The sequence below is a fragment of the Neophocaena asiaeorientalis genome, unplaced genomic scaffold (genome assembly GCF_003031525.2).
Source record: "Neophocaena asiaeorientalis asiaeorientalis breed wild unplaced genomic scaffold, Neophocaena_asiaeorientalis_V1.1 scaffold176, whole genome shotgun sequence".
Lineage (NCBI taxonomy): Eukaryota > Metazoa > Chordata > Mammalia > Artiodactyla > Phocoenidae > Neophocaena > Neophocaena asiaeorientalis.
In genome coordinates, this window is record NW_020175788.1 from 157455 (window position 1) to 171725 (window position 14271).

The 14271-nt window shown below is 43.8% G+C and overlaps 1 protein-coding gene across 14 annotated transcripts in view; it reads right to left on the bottom strand.

The window, feature by feature from the left end:
- Positions 1 to 13390, bottom strand: part of IL15RA (interleukin 15 receptor subunit alpha) — a 29334-nt gene extending 15944 nt beyond the window's left edge. For 3 of the 14 annotated variants that reach the window (XM_024732274.1, XM_024732273.1, XM_024732272.1), the window contains exons 1-2: positions 12852 to 13376; positions 12480 to 12657 (exon numbers count right to left, since the gene is read on the bottom strand). In XM_024732274.1, coding sequence (XP_024588042.1) covers positions 12480 to 12657; positions 12852 to 13157 — 484 coding nt within the window. In that variant the 5' untranslated portion in view covers positions 13158 to 13376. Of the gene's footprint in view, positions 1 to 12479; positions 12658 to 12851 lie in introns of all 14 variants that reach the window. The other 11 variants (XR_003001411.1, XM_024732279.1, XM_024732277.1 and 8 more) reach the window with 11 other exon arrangements.
- Between the last annotated feature and the right edge of the window lie 881 nt (positions 13391 to 14271).

The window sequence follows — 14271 nt, forward strand, 5'->3', positions numbered from 1 at the left end:
GTGGCACTCTCTGAAATCAAACATTTGCGCCCTCCCACTCAAGGGGATTTAAAACATTGAGACAATGGCAACCGTGTCAGCAAGTTATAAAGAGCCACTGCCACAGCATAAGGGTATCCATGCTAATGTGTAACTCACTTGGTCATCCTTCAGGGCTGGCTGCTATGTGGGTGGGATAGTTTACTGCGTATAAAAGTACTTAAGTTTATGGTGTATATAATAATTCAGAGTTCTTACAGCCTTCAGTAAATGTGCAGTCGTCTTTGTGGTGGTTTGAATTCACCTTAGATTCGTAGCAGGTAGTACCCCTCCCAGCTCGACACCCCTTCTGCCAAACGTTGTCATTGCTGGTATATTCACTTGAGCAACAGTGAATTTTACACACTGATCAGGAAATGTGCTGTGCACACAGTTGAGGACCTCTGTTTTACAAGGCAAAGCACGCTGGGCCAGATCCTGAGTGAATAAGTAGTGACTTCTTGTAGCATCCGTAGATTTTCCTCCCAAGCCCATCTCTGCTGTTAAACCTGAGGGCAAAAGTCTGAAGTCACTGTCATCCCTCCTTTTCTTCCTGATTCTCTACTGGAACCAGTCATCAGTGAGTAAGACATACTCAACCCAGGGTCCTCACTGTTGGAGGAAGAAGTTACAACTATGGAAATGGGGAGGGGACGACTGGAATGCACCCTGTGGTGCTGGGATAGAATTGGGGTTGGAGGTGTCAGGATGTAATCACAGTGTGTGTGTACACGTCTGTGTATACGTGATTCTGTGTGTACACGTGAGTGTGTGCGCACACGCTACCTGTGTCCTCTGACAGTGCCTGGAAGCAATGACATACAAGCAGAAAACACATTTAGTACCAAGATCTTTGTCTCCACTAAAAGGAACCTCAGCTTCTTGGAGAAAAGGCTGACCCGGGGCCGGGAGAGCGAAAGCACAAGGTGAGCGTGGAATATCTGGTACCAGAAAGTAGGGAAGGGCTTAGAGAATGATGGCAACATGTCAAAAGGATTTAGTGGCCAGGTTGAACTGGCTATTGCTGGCCAATCTGGGACAATCTGAGTGTCAAAACAAATATAATAACAGATAAAGGAATAAAATAAAACTCAAGTCTGTGCTAATATAAATAAATAAAGGACTAATAACTAAATAGGGGAGAAGAGAAAGCCTTCAGTATAATGCTAACTAATAAATATAGACAGGATGATGGAATAAGAAAAAGGGACAATGGATACAAAAATGAGGGACATAGTATTTACATAGTGTGGCAGATTTGCCCTGCGTCAGTTTAGCTGAGCTGGACACACACGCCCTAAATTCCCCTCCCTGCACGGTGTCCAGTTAGCCTGTGACACAACAAAGATTTTATGTTCAATCTGGAAGGAGGGAAGGAGCATCCATGTTCCTTTGCACTTGGGAGACGGGGGCTGCTGCCGCTCACGCACTGTCGCTTATCTGCAGGCTCCCTTGGGTGGCCAAACAGCTCCTCCAGCCCCGTGACTCTTTGCTGCAGCTTCTCCCATCTTTGGGCCTTAGGTGTGTATCTACTGCCATGATGAGGAGCGCCAGCTTCTGCTGGACACGCTCCTCGTGGAAGCTGGAGTCTCGGAGGGAAGACGAAAGGCCAACATGGGATCCAGCTTGGCCTCATGGCTCCCAGGTGGCTCTTGCTTCCCCCACTCTATGACCATCTTCCCACTCAGACTGTGGCCTGGAGGCTCCGGCTCCAGACACAGAAGGAACAGCTCACCTAGATGGTAACCGGCTCCCACAGCTGCACAAGGTGGTTCTGCTCTTCTTAGATTCTTAGGACCACAATCCTGACTTGTACATAGAGTCCTAAAGAATCTTCCCACAATTAGTTACTAGTTACAATGGGGAAAATGGTAACTATATTGGAGAAAGCTGACAAACACCACCTGAACCAAGTGATCAGAAGTAACATCACCAACACTTGGACAAATAGCTGTCATATCCCTCCTGATCTGATTCATTAACAAGGACACAAGCATCACATCTGTGGTCTCTCTCCCCCAAATCCATAACTGGAATCTAACCACGAGGAAACACCAGATGAACCTAAACTGAGGGACATTCTGAAAAGTAGTTGGCCTGTATTCACGATCAAGAAAGATCAAGAGGGACTTCCCTGGTGGCATGGTGGTTAAGAATCCTCCTGCCAATGCAGGGGACATGGGTTCGAGCCCTGGTACGGGAAGATCCCACATGCCGCGAAGCAGCTAAGCTCGAGTGCCACAACTACTGAGGCCCTCGTGCCTAGAGCCCATGCTCTGCAACAAGAGAAGCCACTGCGATGAGAAGCCTGTGCACCGCAATGAAGAGTAGCCCCCACTCGCGGGAACTAGAGAAAGCCCGCACGCAGCAACAAAGACCCAACGCAGCCAAAAAAGAAAAAAAAAAGAAAGGCAGAAGGAATGTTCCAGACTGAAAGAGGCTAAAGAAATGTGACAACTAAATGTGATACATGGTCCTGGATTAGATCCAGAATTAGGAAGAAAACAGCTAAAAAGGACATTAATGGGACAATTGACAAAATTTGAATATTGACTAAGTATTAGATAATAATATTATGTCAAGATTAAATTTCCTAATTTTGATAGTTGTACTATGATTATGTGAGAGTGCTGTTTTTTAGGAAGGTATGTAAGAGAATGTGTTCTTAGGAAACATACTGAAATATATAAGCATAAAGAAGCATAGTGTCGCCAACTTAGTTTTAAATGCTTCAGAAGAACGTGCACGTGTATAAGAAATGTAGATTTATTTAGAGAGACGGGGGAATGGTAAAGCAAATGGGGAAAAATGTAAACAGCTGGCGAATCTGGGTAAAGGATATTCCGAAGGTCTTTGTACTATCTTTTCAACTTCATGGTAAGTTTGAGGTTGTATTGGAATAAATAAGTTAAAAAATAAGTATCCAAAGAAAAACCACCCGATGAGTGGCATTTGGAGCCCTTTCTTTGAGATTTCCTCTTGAAGGAAACTCTATGAGCCCTTGACAACTCAGACCAAGATTACCTTTTGGTCAGGAAAATTTTAATTATTTCCCTAATTGTGGTTTTCATGGTGCCGACCTCCCCTCTTTTCTTGTCCTCCCTCCACACCTTTTATTTTATTTATTTATATATATATATATATATTTTTTTTTTTTGCGGTAGCGGGCCTCTCACTGTTGTGGCCTCTCCCATTGCGGAGCACAGGCTCTGGACGCGCAGGCTCAGCGGCCATGGCTCACGGGCCCAGCCGCTCCACGGCATGTGGGATCTTCCCGGACTGGGGCACGAACCCGTGTCCCCTGCATTGGCAGGTGGACTCTCAACCACTGCGCCACCAGGGAAGCCCTTGGTTTCATTTTTTGAAAGATACGTTTCCTGATTATTAGAATTCTGGCTTGACAGTTTTATTTTGTTTTGGCACTGTAAAGATGTCACTCCATTTTCTTATGGCTTGCATAGTTTCTGATGAGGTCTACTGTAATTCTTATCTTTGTTCCTTGTGTATAATGTATTTTTATTCTTTTTATCATGATTTTCTCTTTACTTTTCAGCAGTTTGAATATGATGTGTCTAGCATGAGGTTTTTGGTTTTGTTTTTTTTTTTGGCGGGGGGCCATTTATCCTTCTTGGTGTTCTCTGAGTTTCCTGGATATGTGACTGAATATCTTTTATAAATTTGTGGAAATTCTCAACTATTATCTCTTCAAATATTTCTTCTGCTCCATTCTCTTCTGTTTCTGGAATTCTGATTACACATATATTAGACTACTTTCTGTTGTACCACAGCTCTTGGATACTCTTCTATGGTTTTTTTTTTTTTCTTTCATTTTTTCTCTTTATGTTTCTGTTAGAGTAATTTGTACTGACCTATCTGCAAGTTTACTGATTCTTTTCTTGGCTGTGTGAAGTGCTCTGATAAGCCTGTCAAAGGCTTGCTTCATTTTGTTTTTAAAAAATTTTCTAACATTTCCATTTGATACTTTCTTATGATTTCCATCTCTCGGCTGAAATTCCCCATTTACTCGTGAATCCTGTCCATCTTTTTCACTTGAGCGTTTAACATATTAATGATAGTTACTTTAACTTCCAGTCTGATAGTTCCAATTTCTGGGTCAACTCAGAGTCTTGTTTACTGCTCTGTCTCTTCATAGTGGGACTGTGCTATTGTTGCTTTTTTGTATGTCTCATAATTTTTGATTGAACGCTGAACTATGTGTGTACAACTGAGATAAATAGTATTTATGCCTGAAAATGTGAACACTTCTGCTAAACTGATGATGTGGGGAGGATTGAGTCAATCTAGTCAGCTGTTGAATTGGATTTGGATTTTGTTGTTGCTATGGTTACCTTCAGAACACCATTGGCTTCAAATTCCTCTAGTCTTATCGTTTTTATTTTTTATTTTTTGCAGTACACGGGCCTTTCACCGCTGCGGCCTCTCCCGCTGCGGAGCACAGGCTCCGGACGCGCAGGCCCAGCGGCCATGGCCCACGGGCCCAGCCGCTCCGCGGCATGTGGGATCCTCCCGGACCGGGGCACGAACCCGCGTCCCCTGCATCAGCAGGCGGACTCTCAACCACTGCGCCACCATGGAAGCCCCTCCTCTAGTCTTATCTTGTGCTTAGGGTGGGGGCTAGAGTGGCAGAAGATTCTTCTCAGTGCTCCCGCTCCACCCTCATCTTTTGTCCTTTTCCATTTATCTAAACCACAGGGGTTGTCTCTCCACACTCTTGCCCACCCCACCTTGAGCAGTTGACTGCTGTGTTTTTTACTTGGTGCTTGCTTGCCTGGATGTGGTGGCATCAGGGGAAGTTCTCTGTGGTCTTAATCCAGCCTCACTCTTAGGCTGGCCCTGTGTGCTTGGCTCTCAGGGTTGGAGTTTTCAGTTATATTGCGTTTTCCTTTCATGGCAGCCAACCTCTCCCTTGTATCTTTGACAGGTTTTGTGCATTAAAAAACTTCCTTCCTCTCATCCAGCAGCAACAGATGTGGACCTCCAGTGGTATTTAGTGTAGGATCTTGACACAGGACCAAGTATATGTGGGGTTATTTATGGACTTGATATTGTTCCATTGATATATTTGTCTATTTGTTAATCTTGACACCAATACCATGCTGTCTTGATTACTATAGCTTTATAATAAGTCTTAAAGTCAGGTAGTGTAAATCCTCTAACTTTGTTAGTTATTTTCAAAGGTGAGTTTGGTTCTTTACTGGGTTATAGAGTCAGTATATCAATTTCTCAGTATATCAATTTCTAACTGGAAAAAAAAAAGCCTGCTGAAAGTTTGATTGGAATTGCATTAAATTTATAGATCAAGCTGGTGAAGAACTGACATCTTAATGATATTGAGTCTTCTCAGTATCCATAAACACAATATCTTTCTTGATTTGTTTACGTCTTCAGTAGTTTATCAGAAATGTTTTATAGTTTTCAGAGTACTAATCTTGTACATATTTTGTCAGATGTATTCCTAAGTATTTCATATTTTTATTTCAACACAAATGGCATTATTTTTATTTTAATTTCTAATTGTTCCTAGCATTTTGTATTCTGATATTTGTAAATTAATTGTGTACTCTGCAACTTTGCTAAACACATTCTAGTAGCATTTTTGTAGATTCCATAGGATTTTCTATGGAGATGGTCCCATAGAAATTTCATGATTCTTGGTTATATTATTTTAGTGGTTGCTTTTGGGTTTATAGTATGTGTCTTTACCTTGTCACAGCTTACTCTCAGGTGAAATTATACTACTTCACATATATAGTATAAGAGCCTTAAACAATACACTTTCATTTCTTTCTGCCCAGCCTTTGTGCTATTTTGTAATACATTTTGCTTCTACATATTTTATAAGCACCACAACACATTATTATTATTTTTGCTTTAAACAGTTGATTACCTGTTTTATTGGCTATGGATTTTAATAGATGTTTGCTCTGTATTATTTATCGTTTCTGGGTATTTTTTTCAGCAGGAGAGTTTTTCAGAATACCTACTCTATCATTTTGCTAAAAAGGGAGTCTACTTTCTGTTGTGAACAGTCCTCAAAGGTAGATAAATCCATGAATAATTGATACATGAATCCACAGGGTATCAGTATACTGCAGCCAACCCAATCAGCCACATACTGGCCAGTAACTAACTTTACAAAGCTAGACTCTCTCACAAGTGCATTGGAGATAACACATTTGATTGCATCAATAACCTTTCATTTCAGAGGCCTTAATCACATCTTTTGATACTTTAATTATAATTTCTCTATATATTCTCTCATAACATTGTTCCTTAGATAATCAGTGTAAGCAAGTCTCACCTTGTTTACAATATTGTAAGCTCCTGAAGGGGGGGAATATATTTCTCTGGTACTCTTACAGCTCTAATTAAGCCCAGTATGTGGTGGATGTTTTCTCAAGTTAGTTACTAGCTTATGAATCTATAGAGTGGAATGGATGAAGTAATGGAAGTGGGAGAAAATGTAAGATTCTGGCATTTTCAAAGCTCTTAAGTAGCAAAAGATATACATAACAAGTCCTATCGATCATTTAAATGAAGTCACCAAAATAGTTGTGTAGGGCCACACCTCTTTCACTTCTCAGAACCTGTGAATCCGACTTTTTTATCAAGTCAGTTTACACAGTCTAGCATGACTAAGTAGACTTGGCCTAGTCTTGCATCCAGAGTTCAAGGGTAGTAGGCCCCTCCCAGTCTTCAAGGAAAGTCAGAATCCATTCGAGTATTTTCTTTCTCTTATTCTATTATTTAAATGCCTACAGAATGCTGACTGCGGTAGGATACAAAGACGTATAGGATATGGTTTCTGCCCTCAAGCTCTTTGTGACTCTAATGTTTCAAAAGCATAAAAGCCTCTCTGTGTTCAGAGTAATCCATTTTTCCTCATTATTTTTCTGGCTGAAACACCAGCCAAGCCAACACATTTTTTTCCTATTGGCACTCAGTGTAAGTACCAACCACAGCCAGGTCATGCCCTTAACTCATCAATTCTCTTCTCTCTCAGGCTCATTCACTGAGCATCTTAATCTACCTTTTGTGTAGTAGGTGGATTCATCACAGTTCAAGTCCTTAAATTATGACTTTTGAAGGCTTGGAAGACTTGAGTGGCTATAGGTTGAAGGGCAAACAAAAAAGGGAAAGAGTGAAATACATTCTATACTTGTAGAACTCAAAAGGAAATCTGCCCCCTCCCCTCTCCCTTACTGACACTGCCTTGCTTCAGGGTTTCATCACCACTTACGGGAGCTATTGCAAAAGCCTCCAGCTTAGCTTCCTGCCTCCAGACCCTCTTGACTACAGTTTGTTATTCACACTCTTGATAAGAGTAACCCCTTCCACCATGCAGCTCCAATAATATCCCCCCACCAGAGCCCTTAATTAGGTCCCTTCCTCACAGAAGAAAAGTAAGTCTTTCCAAGTGGAAACATTCAGACAACATCAATCATGTGTAACGAGTAACATGGATATGACTCCAAGAGTATATACTAGGGGATTTTATACATGAATTTACTTAGTTACATACTATTTGGTAAAATCAATTTGGCAGAAGTGATTTAGTCGAATACAAGTTAGTTGAAGTGATGATTTGATTGAAAAAGAATATCCTCAAACATTTCTGCCATTTAAAAAAGACTTTGAGGGCTTTCCCCTTGCCTTTTTTGTTCTTTATAGCTAATTTTCATCCAGTTATTCCTACTCTGTGCTTTTTAGAATATCAGACATTTTGAAACCTAAATATCCAACCATTGGAAGGTAACAGAAGCCTACAAATAGCTCTGACAATAAGGAATTGTTTAAACAAGTTGTAAAGGATTATAAATGTATGTATATAATGCACAAATGTTATATGCAGTGACTTTATAGAACGTGATTTTGAGCAATTTGCAACATTTATAAAGCCACAAAAACATTGGCAAACAAGATTGGCTATAATTAATTAAAGATGAATTAGAAAAAAATTCCAAAATTCTAGATCTTTTTTGCATTATTTCTTTTGTAGTTTTATTTATTTCCTTTCATTACAAAAGCAATTCAAATTACGACAGAAAAATAAGAAAAGGTGGACAACTATACACACACACAGACATAACCTATAATTTTTCTACTCAATGACAACTACTAGATCTTCTAGTAAAAACGGAATCATATGATGCATACTATTTGAAAGCAACCCTATTTCATTTATGCAGTCCTCCACTGTTGGACATTTAGGCTGATTTCAACAAATCCCATATTTTGTACATTTAAGTTTTTATCACTTTTTTTGCTATCAGTAGCAGCACAAAGCAATAATGAGATAAAAATGATTTGGAAAAAAAAAAAGGTTTTAGCAAAACTTCCCAGATTCTGAAAAATGGTTTAAAAAATGTTTAAAGACGTAAGTTTTACAACCACCCCCAAGCACTACACTAGCACCCTGCACAACAAAATCCAAACTGATGAGCAGGGATATTCATCTTCAAACAAATCATTGTCCTTTCCAGCTGCTTTGGGCAAATCATCTGCAGCCTTTCAGGTTACGAGGATCTTTAAGAAGCAAATGACCTCCTAGCCGAGATGATGGGTTTCAACTTGCTGTGTCTGTTAGTGCTGAAAACTAACAGGAACAGATCTGAGTCTATTATTTACCCAGCTAGTTGTAAGGAATGAGCTGCCCTGTATAATTTCTGACCAGGATCATACTGCCAAGTAGCAAATCTAATCATCTGTATCCACTTCTAAGCTCACTTAAAAACATCAGGCGCCCTCTGTTCTGTTAGCTTTTTGTCCATCTTTACACCAATACCACACTGTCCTGATTACTGTAACCTTCTAACTCTCAATATCAGAAGTGTTGATCCTCCAACTCAGTTGTGTTTCAAAGTTGTTTTGGCTATACTAGGTCTTTTGCATCTCCGTGTGGATTTTGGAACCAGTTTGTCAATTTCTATAAGAAAGCCTGCTGGAATTTTGATGTGGGGAGGATTGACAGCTTAACAATATTGATCTGTCCAATGCATGAACATGATATACCTCCGTTTATTTAGATCTCCTTTAATTTCTCTCAGCAGCGGTTTGTGGTTTTCAGTGTACAGGTCTTTCTCATTTTTGTCAGATTTATCCCTACGTATTTCATACCTTTTGATGCTATTGCCAGTGATATTGCTTTTTAAAAAATTTTCAGTTTCCAATTGGTCAGTGCTAATGTCCAGCAATATAATTGATTTTCACGTACGGATGTTTTGTCTACAGCAGCCAGCACATGTATAAACAGCTGATGCTCAAAATAGGTGTAAGAGCAATTCAGCAGAGATAGCTTTCCAGCAAATGGTGCCAGAATGACTGGATATCCACATGCAATAAAACCCAAAACCAAACCAATACAAAACCTTCAAGCCATACTTCACATTATATGAAAACTTAATTCAAAATGAATCACAGACATCAATGTAAAACCTAAGCTATAAAACTTCTAGAAGTAAACATAGAAGAAAACCTTTGTAACCTTGACTTAAGCAAAGGTTTCTTAGATATGACACTGAAAGCACAGTATATAAAAGAAAAAATTAATAAGCTGAACTTCATCCAAATTAAAAATTTCTGGGCTTGCCTGGTGGTGCAGTGGTTAAGAATCCGCCTGCCAATGCAGGGGACATGGGACATTCAATCCCTGGTCTGGGAAGATCCCACGTGCCACGAAGCAACGAAGCCTGTGCACCACAGTTACTGAGCCTGTGCTCTAGAGCCCACGAGCCACAGCTACTGAGCCCACGTACCACAACTACTGAAGCCCATGTGCCTAGAGCCTGTGCTCTGCAACGAGAAGCCACCGCAGTGAGAAGCCCAAGCACTGCAAGGAAGGGTAGAGCCCGTGAGCCACAGCTAGAGAAAACCCATGCACAGCAATGAAGACCCAACGCAGCCAAAATTAAATAAATAAAATAAATAAATTTATATAAAAAAACAGGTGTTTCTTCGTTAGACGTTTATGAAAATGAAAAGACAAGCCACAGGCTCTGAAAAAATATTTGCAAATCATATATCTGATAAAGGACTTGTATCCAGAATATAGAAAGAACTCTCAAAACTCAACTCAATAACTCATTTTTTTTAAAGGGCAGAATATTTAACTAGACACTTTACCAAAAGAAGATATATTGATGGAAAATAAGCACAAGAAGAGACGCTCGACATCATTCATTATTTGGAAAATGCAAATTAAAACTATGAGAGACCACTACACATCTATTATAATGGAACGATTAAAAAGACAGACTGGCCACACACACACACACACACACACACACAGGTGTTGTTGGTAACTGTGAGATGATGATGAATATGTTAACTAATCTTATTGTAGTAATCATTTCACAATATGCACATATATCAAATCATCATGTCGTACACCTTAAACTTACACAATATTATATACCAATTACATATATCTCAATAAAGCTGTAAAAAAATTAAAATTTTTGAAAGTTAAACAACAAAAAAAGACTGGCCATACCAAGTGCTGACAAGGATGTGGAGGAGTGGAACTCTCACCCACCGCTGGTGGGAGTGTAAATGAGTACAATTACTTTGGAAAATAATTTGGCCATTTCTTTAAAAATTAAACATACACATGTCACGTGATCCAACCATTCCATTCCTAGCTGTATTCTCTACCCAAGAGAAACAAAAACCTCTGTCCACATAAAAACCTATATGTGAATGTTCGTAACAGCTTGATATGTGATAGTCAAAAACCGGAGACAACCCAAAAAATGTCCACTATCAAGTGAATGGATTAAAAAACCCTGCAATATCCATGCAGTAGACCAGTGCTAGTAATAAAGAAGAATGGGCTGTTGATACAAGTTACAAGGCTGGAGAATTCTCAGAATAATTACTATGAGTGAAAGGAGCCAAACAAGAAAGAGTACAAACTGCATGATTCCGTTTATATAAAATTCTAGAAAATGCAACAAATCAATAGTGACAGAAAGCAGATCTTTGTTGCCTGGGGGACAGGGCTGGGAGGTCAGGATAAACGCAAGATGTAAGTAAGCTTTTGATAGTGGTGGTCATGTTTACTCTCTTGACCGTGGTGATGGTTTCGTGACTATACATTTACCTCTAAACTCGTCAAATTGTGCCTTTAAATGTATACTGTTTATTAACTGTCAGTTGTACCCCCCGAGAGAACTGTTTAAGAAAAACTAAGAAACACCGGGAGCTAAAAGATGGCAGCAGGGCTTCCCTGGTGGCGCAGTGGTTGAGAGTCCGCCTGCCGATGCAGGGGACGCGGGTTCGTGCCCCGGTCTGGGAGGATCCCACATGCCGCGGAGTGGCTGGCCCGTGACCCATGGCTGCTGAGCCTGCGCGTCCGGACCCTGTGCTCCGCAACGGGAGAAGCCACAGCAGTGAGAGGCCCGCATAGCGCAAAAAAAAAAAAAAAAAAAAAAAAAAAAAAAAAAAAAGATGGCAGCAATGCCTTTGTGGGGTCAGAGAGCGATGCTGGTTGATGAGCTCATACTTCCAAAACTTGCATATAATTTTGGGGTTTGGGACCCCAAAGAACAACCATGGACTCTCCAGGAGATAGTAATCCCATGATCTGTGTGTGTGTGTTTAAGGCAACACTCCTAATAAGTTACCTCCAGTCGGGCCAGTCTACCCATTACTCCATCAGAGGCGTCCATCCACAATTATGGCTGGCTGGCCTGCTGTGAACCCATAGCTCTGAAGGCTTTCCTAAAGTTTAATTTTCCTGAGACTATGTTTGCATTTCCCCCAACTTCTGAGAATCTGAGTTATGTTGGTGATGGAGTCAGTTGGCTAGCCAGTGTCCCACACGACCCCTGGGGAGATGTGGGGCACAGCCAGAGCACTGGGGCAACTCACTGGACAATGTGAAAGTGAAATTCAGCTTTAGTCAGAACCCGGCAAAGATGAGCTGTCTGCTTACACATGCAGATGACATGCAGGCAAGTTTTGGAAGTATGTGCATTCATGTATTTTTCAGAGGAGAGAGTTCGTAGCTTTCATCAGACCCTCAAAGAACTCCGTGACTGTAACAAGATTAAGGCGCGCCAACGTGGATAAAGCCAGACCCATCTCTCCTTTCTCCTCCCTCTTGTCTAGCTCTCGGGACGAAAATCTACAACCTGTAGGACACTCGTTCGAGTCTAACCGGGAAATGACATCTGTGCGATCTAAAGTTCTTCCCGAACACACCCAGCCATCCTCAACTTCGTTCTTCCCCGTTTGCCTGGGACCACGTACTTCGGGGCGCGCCCCCTACCTCGCGCACTCTCTCGGTTTCCTAGTGCTGAAGAATTTGAAGCTGTTGCCAGGTCCCCCAGGTGTGCAACCTGCCCGACAGGTTTTCACTCCTCCGGGACGCACGCAGTCCGTACCCCGTCCCACCACCACCGCCACCGCCACCGCCACCCCCCCCCCCGCCATATAACCTGCTTTGATCGGAGGGTAGAGACCAGTCGTTTTCCCCGGACCGCCCCATCCCCCGGGGGGACTGCCGGCGGATGAACGCGCGCACAGCTTTCCTCGCGGGGCTGATGCGTTTCTCGAAATCGCTGTAAAACTCTCAACTCCGAGCCCGCATTGCAAACCCCGGCTTCTTCCTTTTGCCTCGGAAATTGGGGAAAACGTAGAATGAAAAGCCCGACCACTCGCTCCCTGCCTTGAGAGGCCAGGCGAGCCGGGGCGCGGGGCCCTGAGCCGACGGTCCCCGCGTCCCTCCACGTGTCCCCGGCGCACGGGCGCACACCCTTGTGCTGGGGGCCGACCCCAGCCCGGCTTCCCGCTCCCCGCGCGCTCCCTACCCGGCGTCGCCGGCGGTCCGAGCAGCAGCAGCAGCAGCAGCAGCAGCGCGGGGAGGGCGCCGACTCCGCAGCCCCGGAGCCGCCCCGACATGGCCCGACCTCGGCCGCGCCCCCGCCGGCCTCCTCCCGGGCTCGCCCCGGACGCGACGCCCCGCCGCTCGCGCGCTCAGATGTCCACTGCCCGGGAGCAGGCGGCGGGCGCAGCTCCGAGACCGGCCGCCCCGCGAGCCGCATTCGCTTTCGCTTTTGCTTTAGCCCCCGAGGGCTGGAGAGGTGAGAAGCGGTGACAGATCCGTGACTCAGCATCCCCACCCCCTCCCCTGGAAAAAGACCCTATGACCCCCGCGCCGCCGCCCGGTCCCCGCAACGCCACCGGCAGCGCGGGACGGGGACCCGGACTGTGCCCTGAGGAGGCCCGGGGTCTTCCCCGGCTTTGCCCTTCTCGCCCCTGGTGACCCCAGCAGTCCATTCCGTCGTGTGTCCCCGCGACGAGTGGGAGAAGCTTTCGGGAAGCAGACTAGTTCCCGTAAACACGACCGGTGGGCGTCACACCTGGCTTCGGCTCCACTCGGTCACCTCGCCTCGCTTGTCTCTGCCTGTTGCTCCGACTTCGAAGGTCCTGGACCAGGAGCTGGCGAACGAGTTGCCGCGCGTCCCGCTGGTCCGGGCCGGTGACGCTGAGTGACAGCGGGGATATCGCCGCGGCGCGGCTGGCCCGGTCACCTGCCCGGTGCGCCCAGGCCCAGACCGGGAACGAAGCCCAGCCCGCCTGTCCTGAACCTTGCCTGGCTCCCGGCACCACCACTTTTCTTACTCCTGCTGCATCTTTCTTCCCAAGAACATTTAAACTATTTGAAGCGGGCGTGGGAGGGAGGACCGACAGTTATTCACCTCTGTGCCTTAGACAATTCGGCTAGCTGCTGCTTTGCAGGTGGCTTTTTTTCTTTCTTGGGATCTCCAGTTAAGCCTGACCTTATTGAGAAGCGGGTGTGCAGTGAGAAAGCTCGGGACGCACAATCAGAAATCCCCAGTTCTGGGAGTGAAATTAGGCAGGATGGGTCATCTCTGGGCTCGGGTCTCCATCTGTTCTCCCAGTGGTAACATCCTGAATAACTCCAGTACAACAGCACAGGCAGGGAATGTCATTGATGCAACCCCCAGACCTTACTCAGATTTAGTCCGTTTTCCGTGCACTCAATGGAGTGTGTGTATTCAGTTCTGGGCACTACACGTCACATATGTAGGTGTCTGTGACCACCACTGTCAAGACGGGGAACAGTTATCAAAAGCATCCCTCCCACTACTACTCTTTTAGTCACAGCCACCTTCCACTCTCACCTTCTCCCTAAGCCCTAGCAGCCACTGATCTTTTCTCCATCTCTATAATATTGTCATTTGAATAATGTTATGTAAATGAATC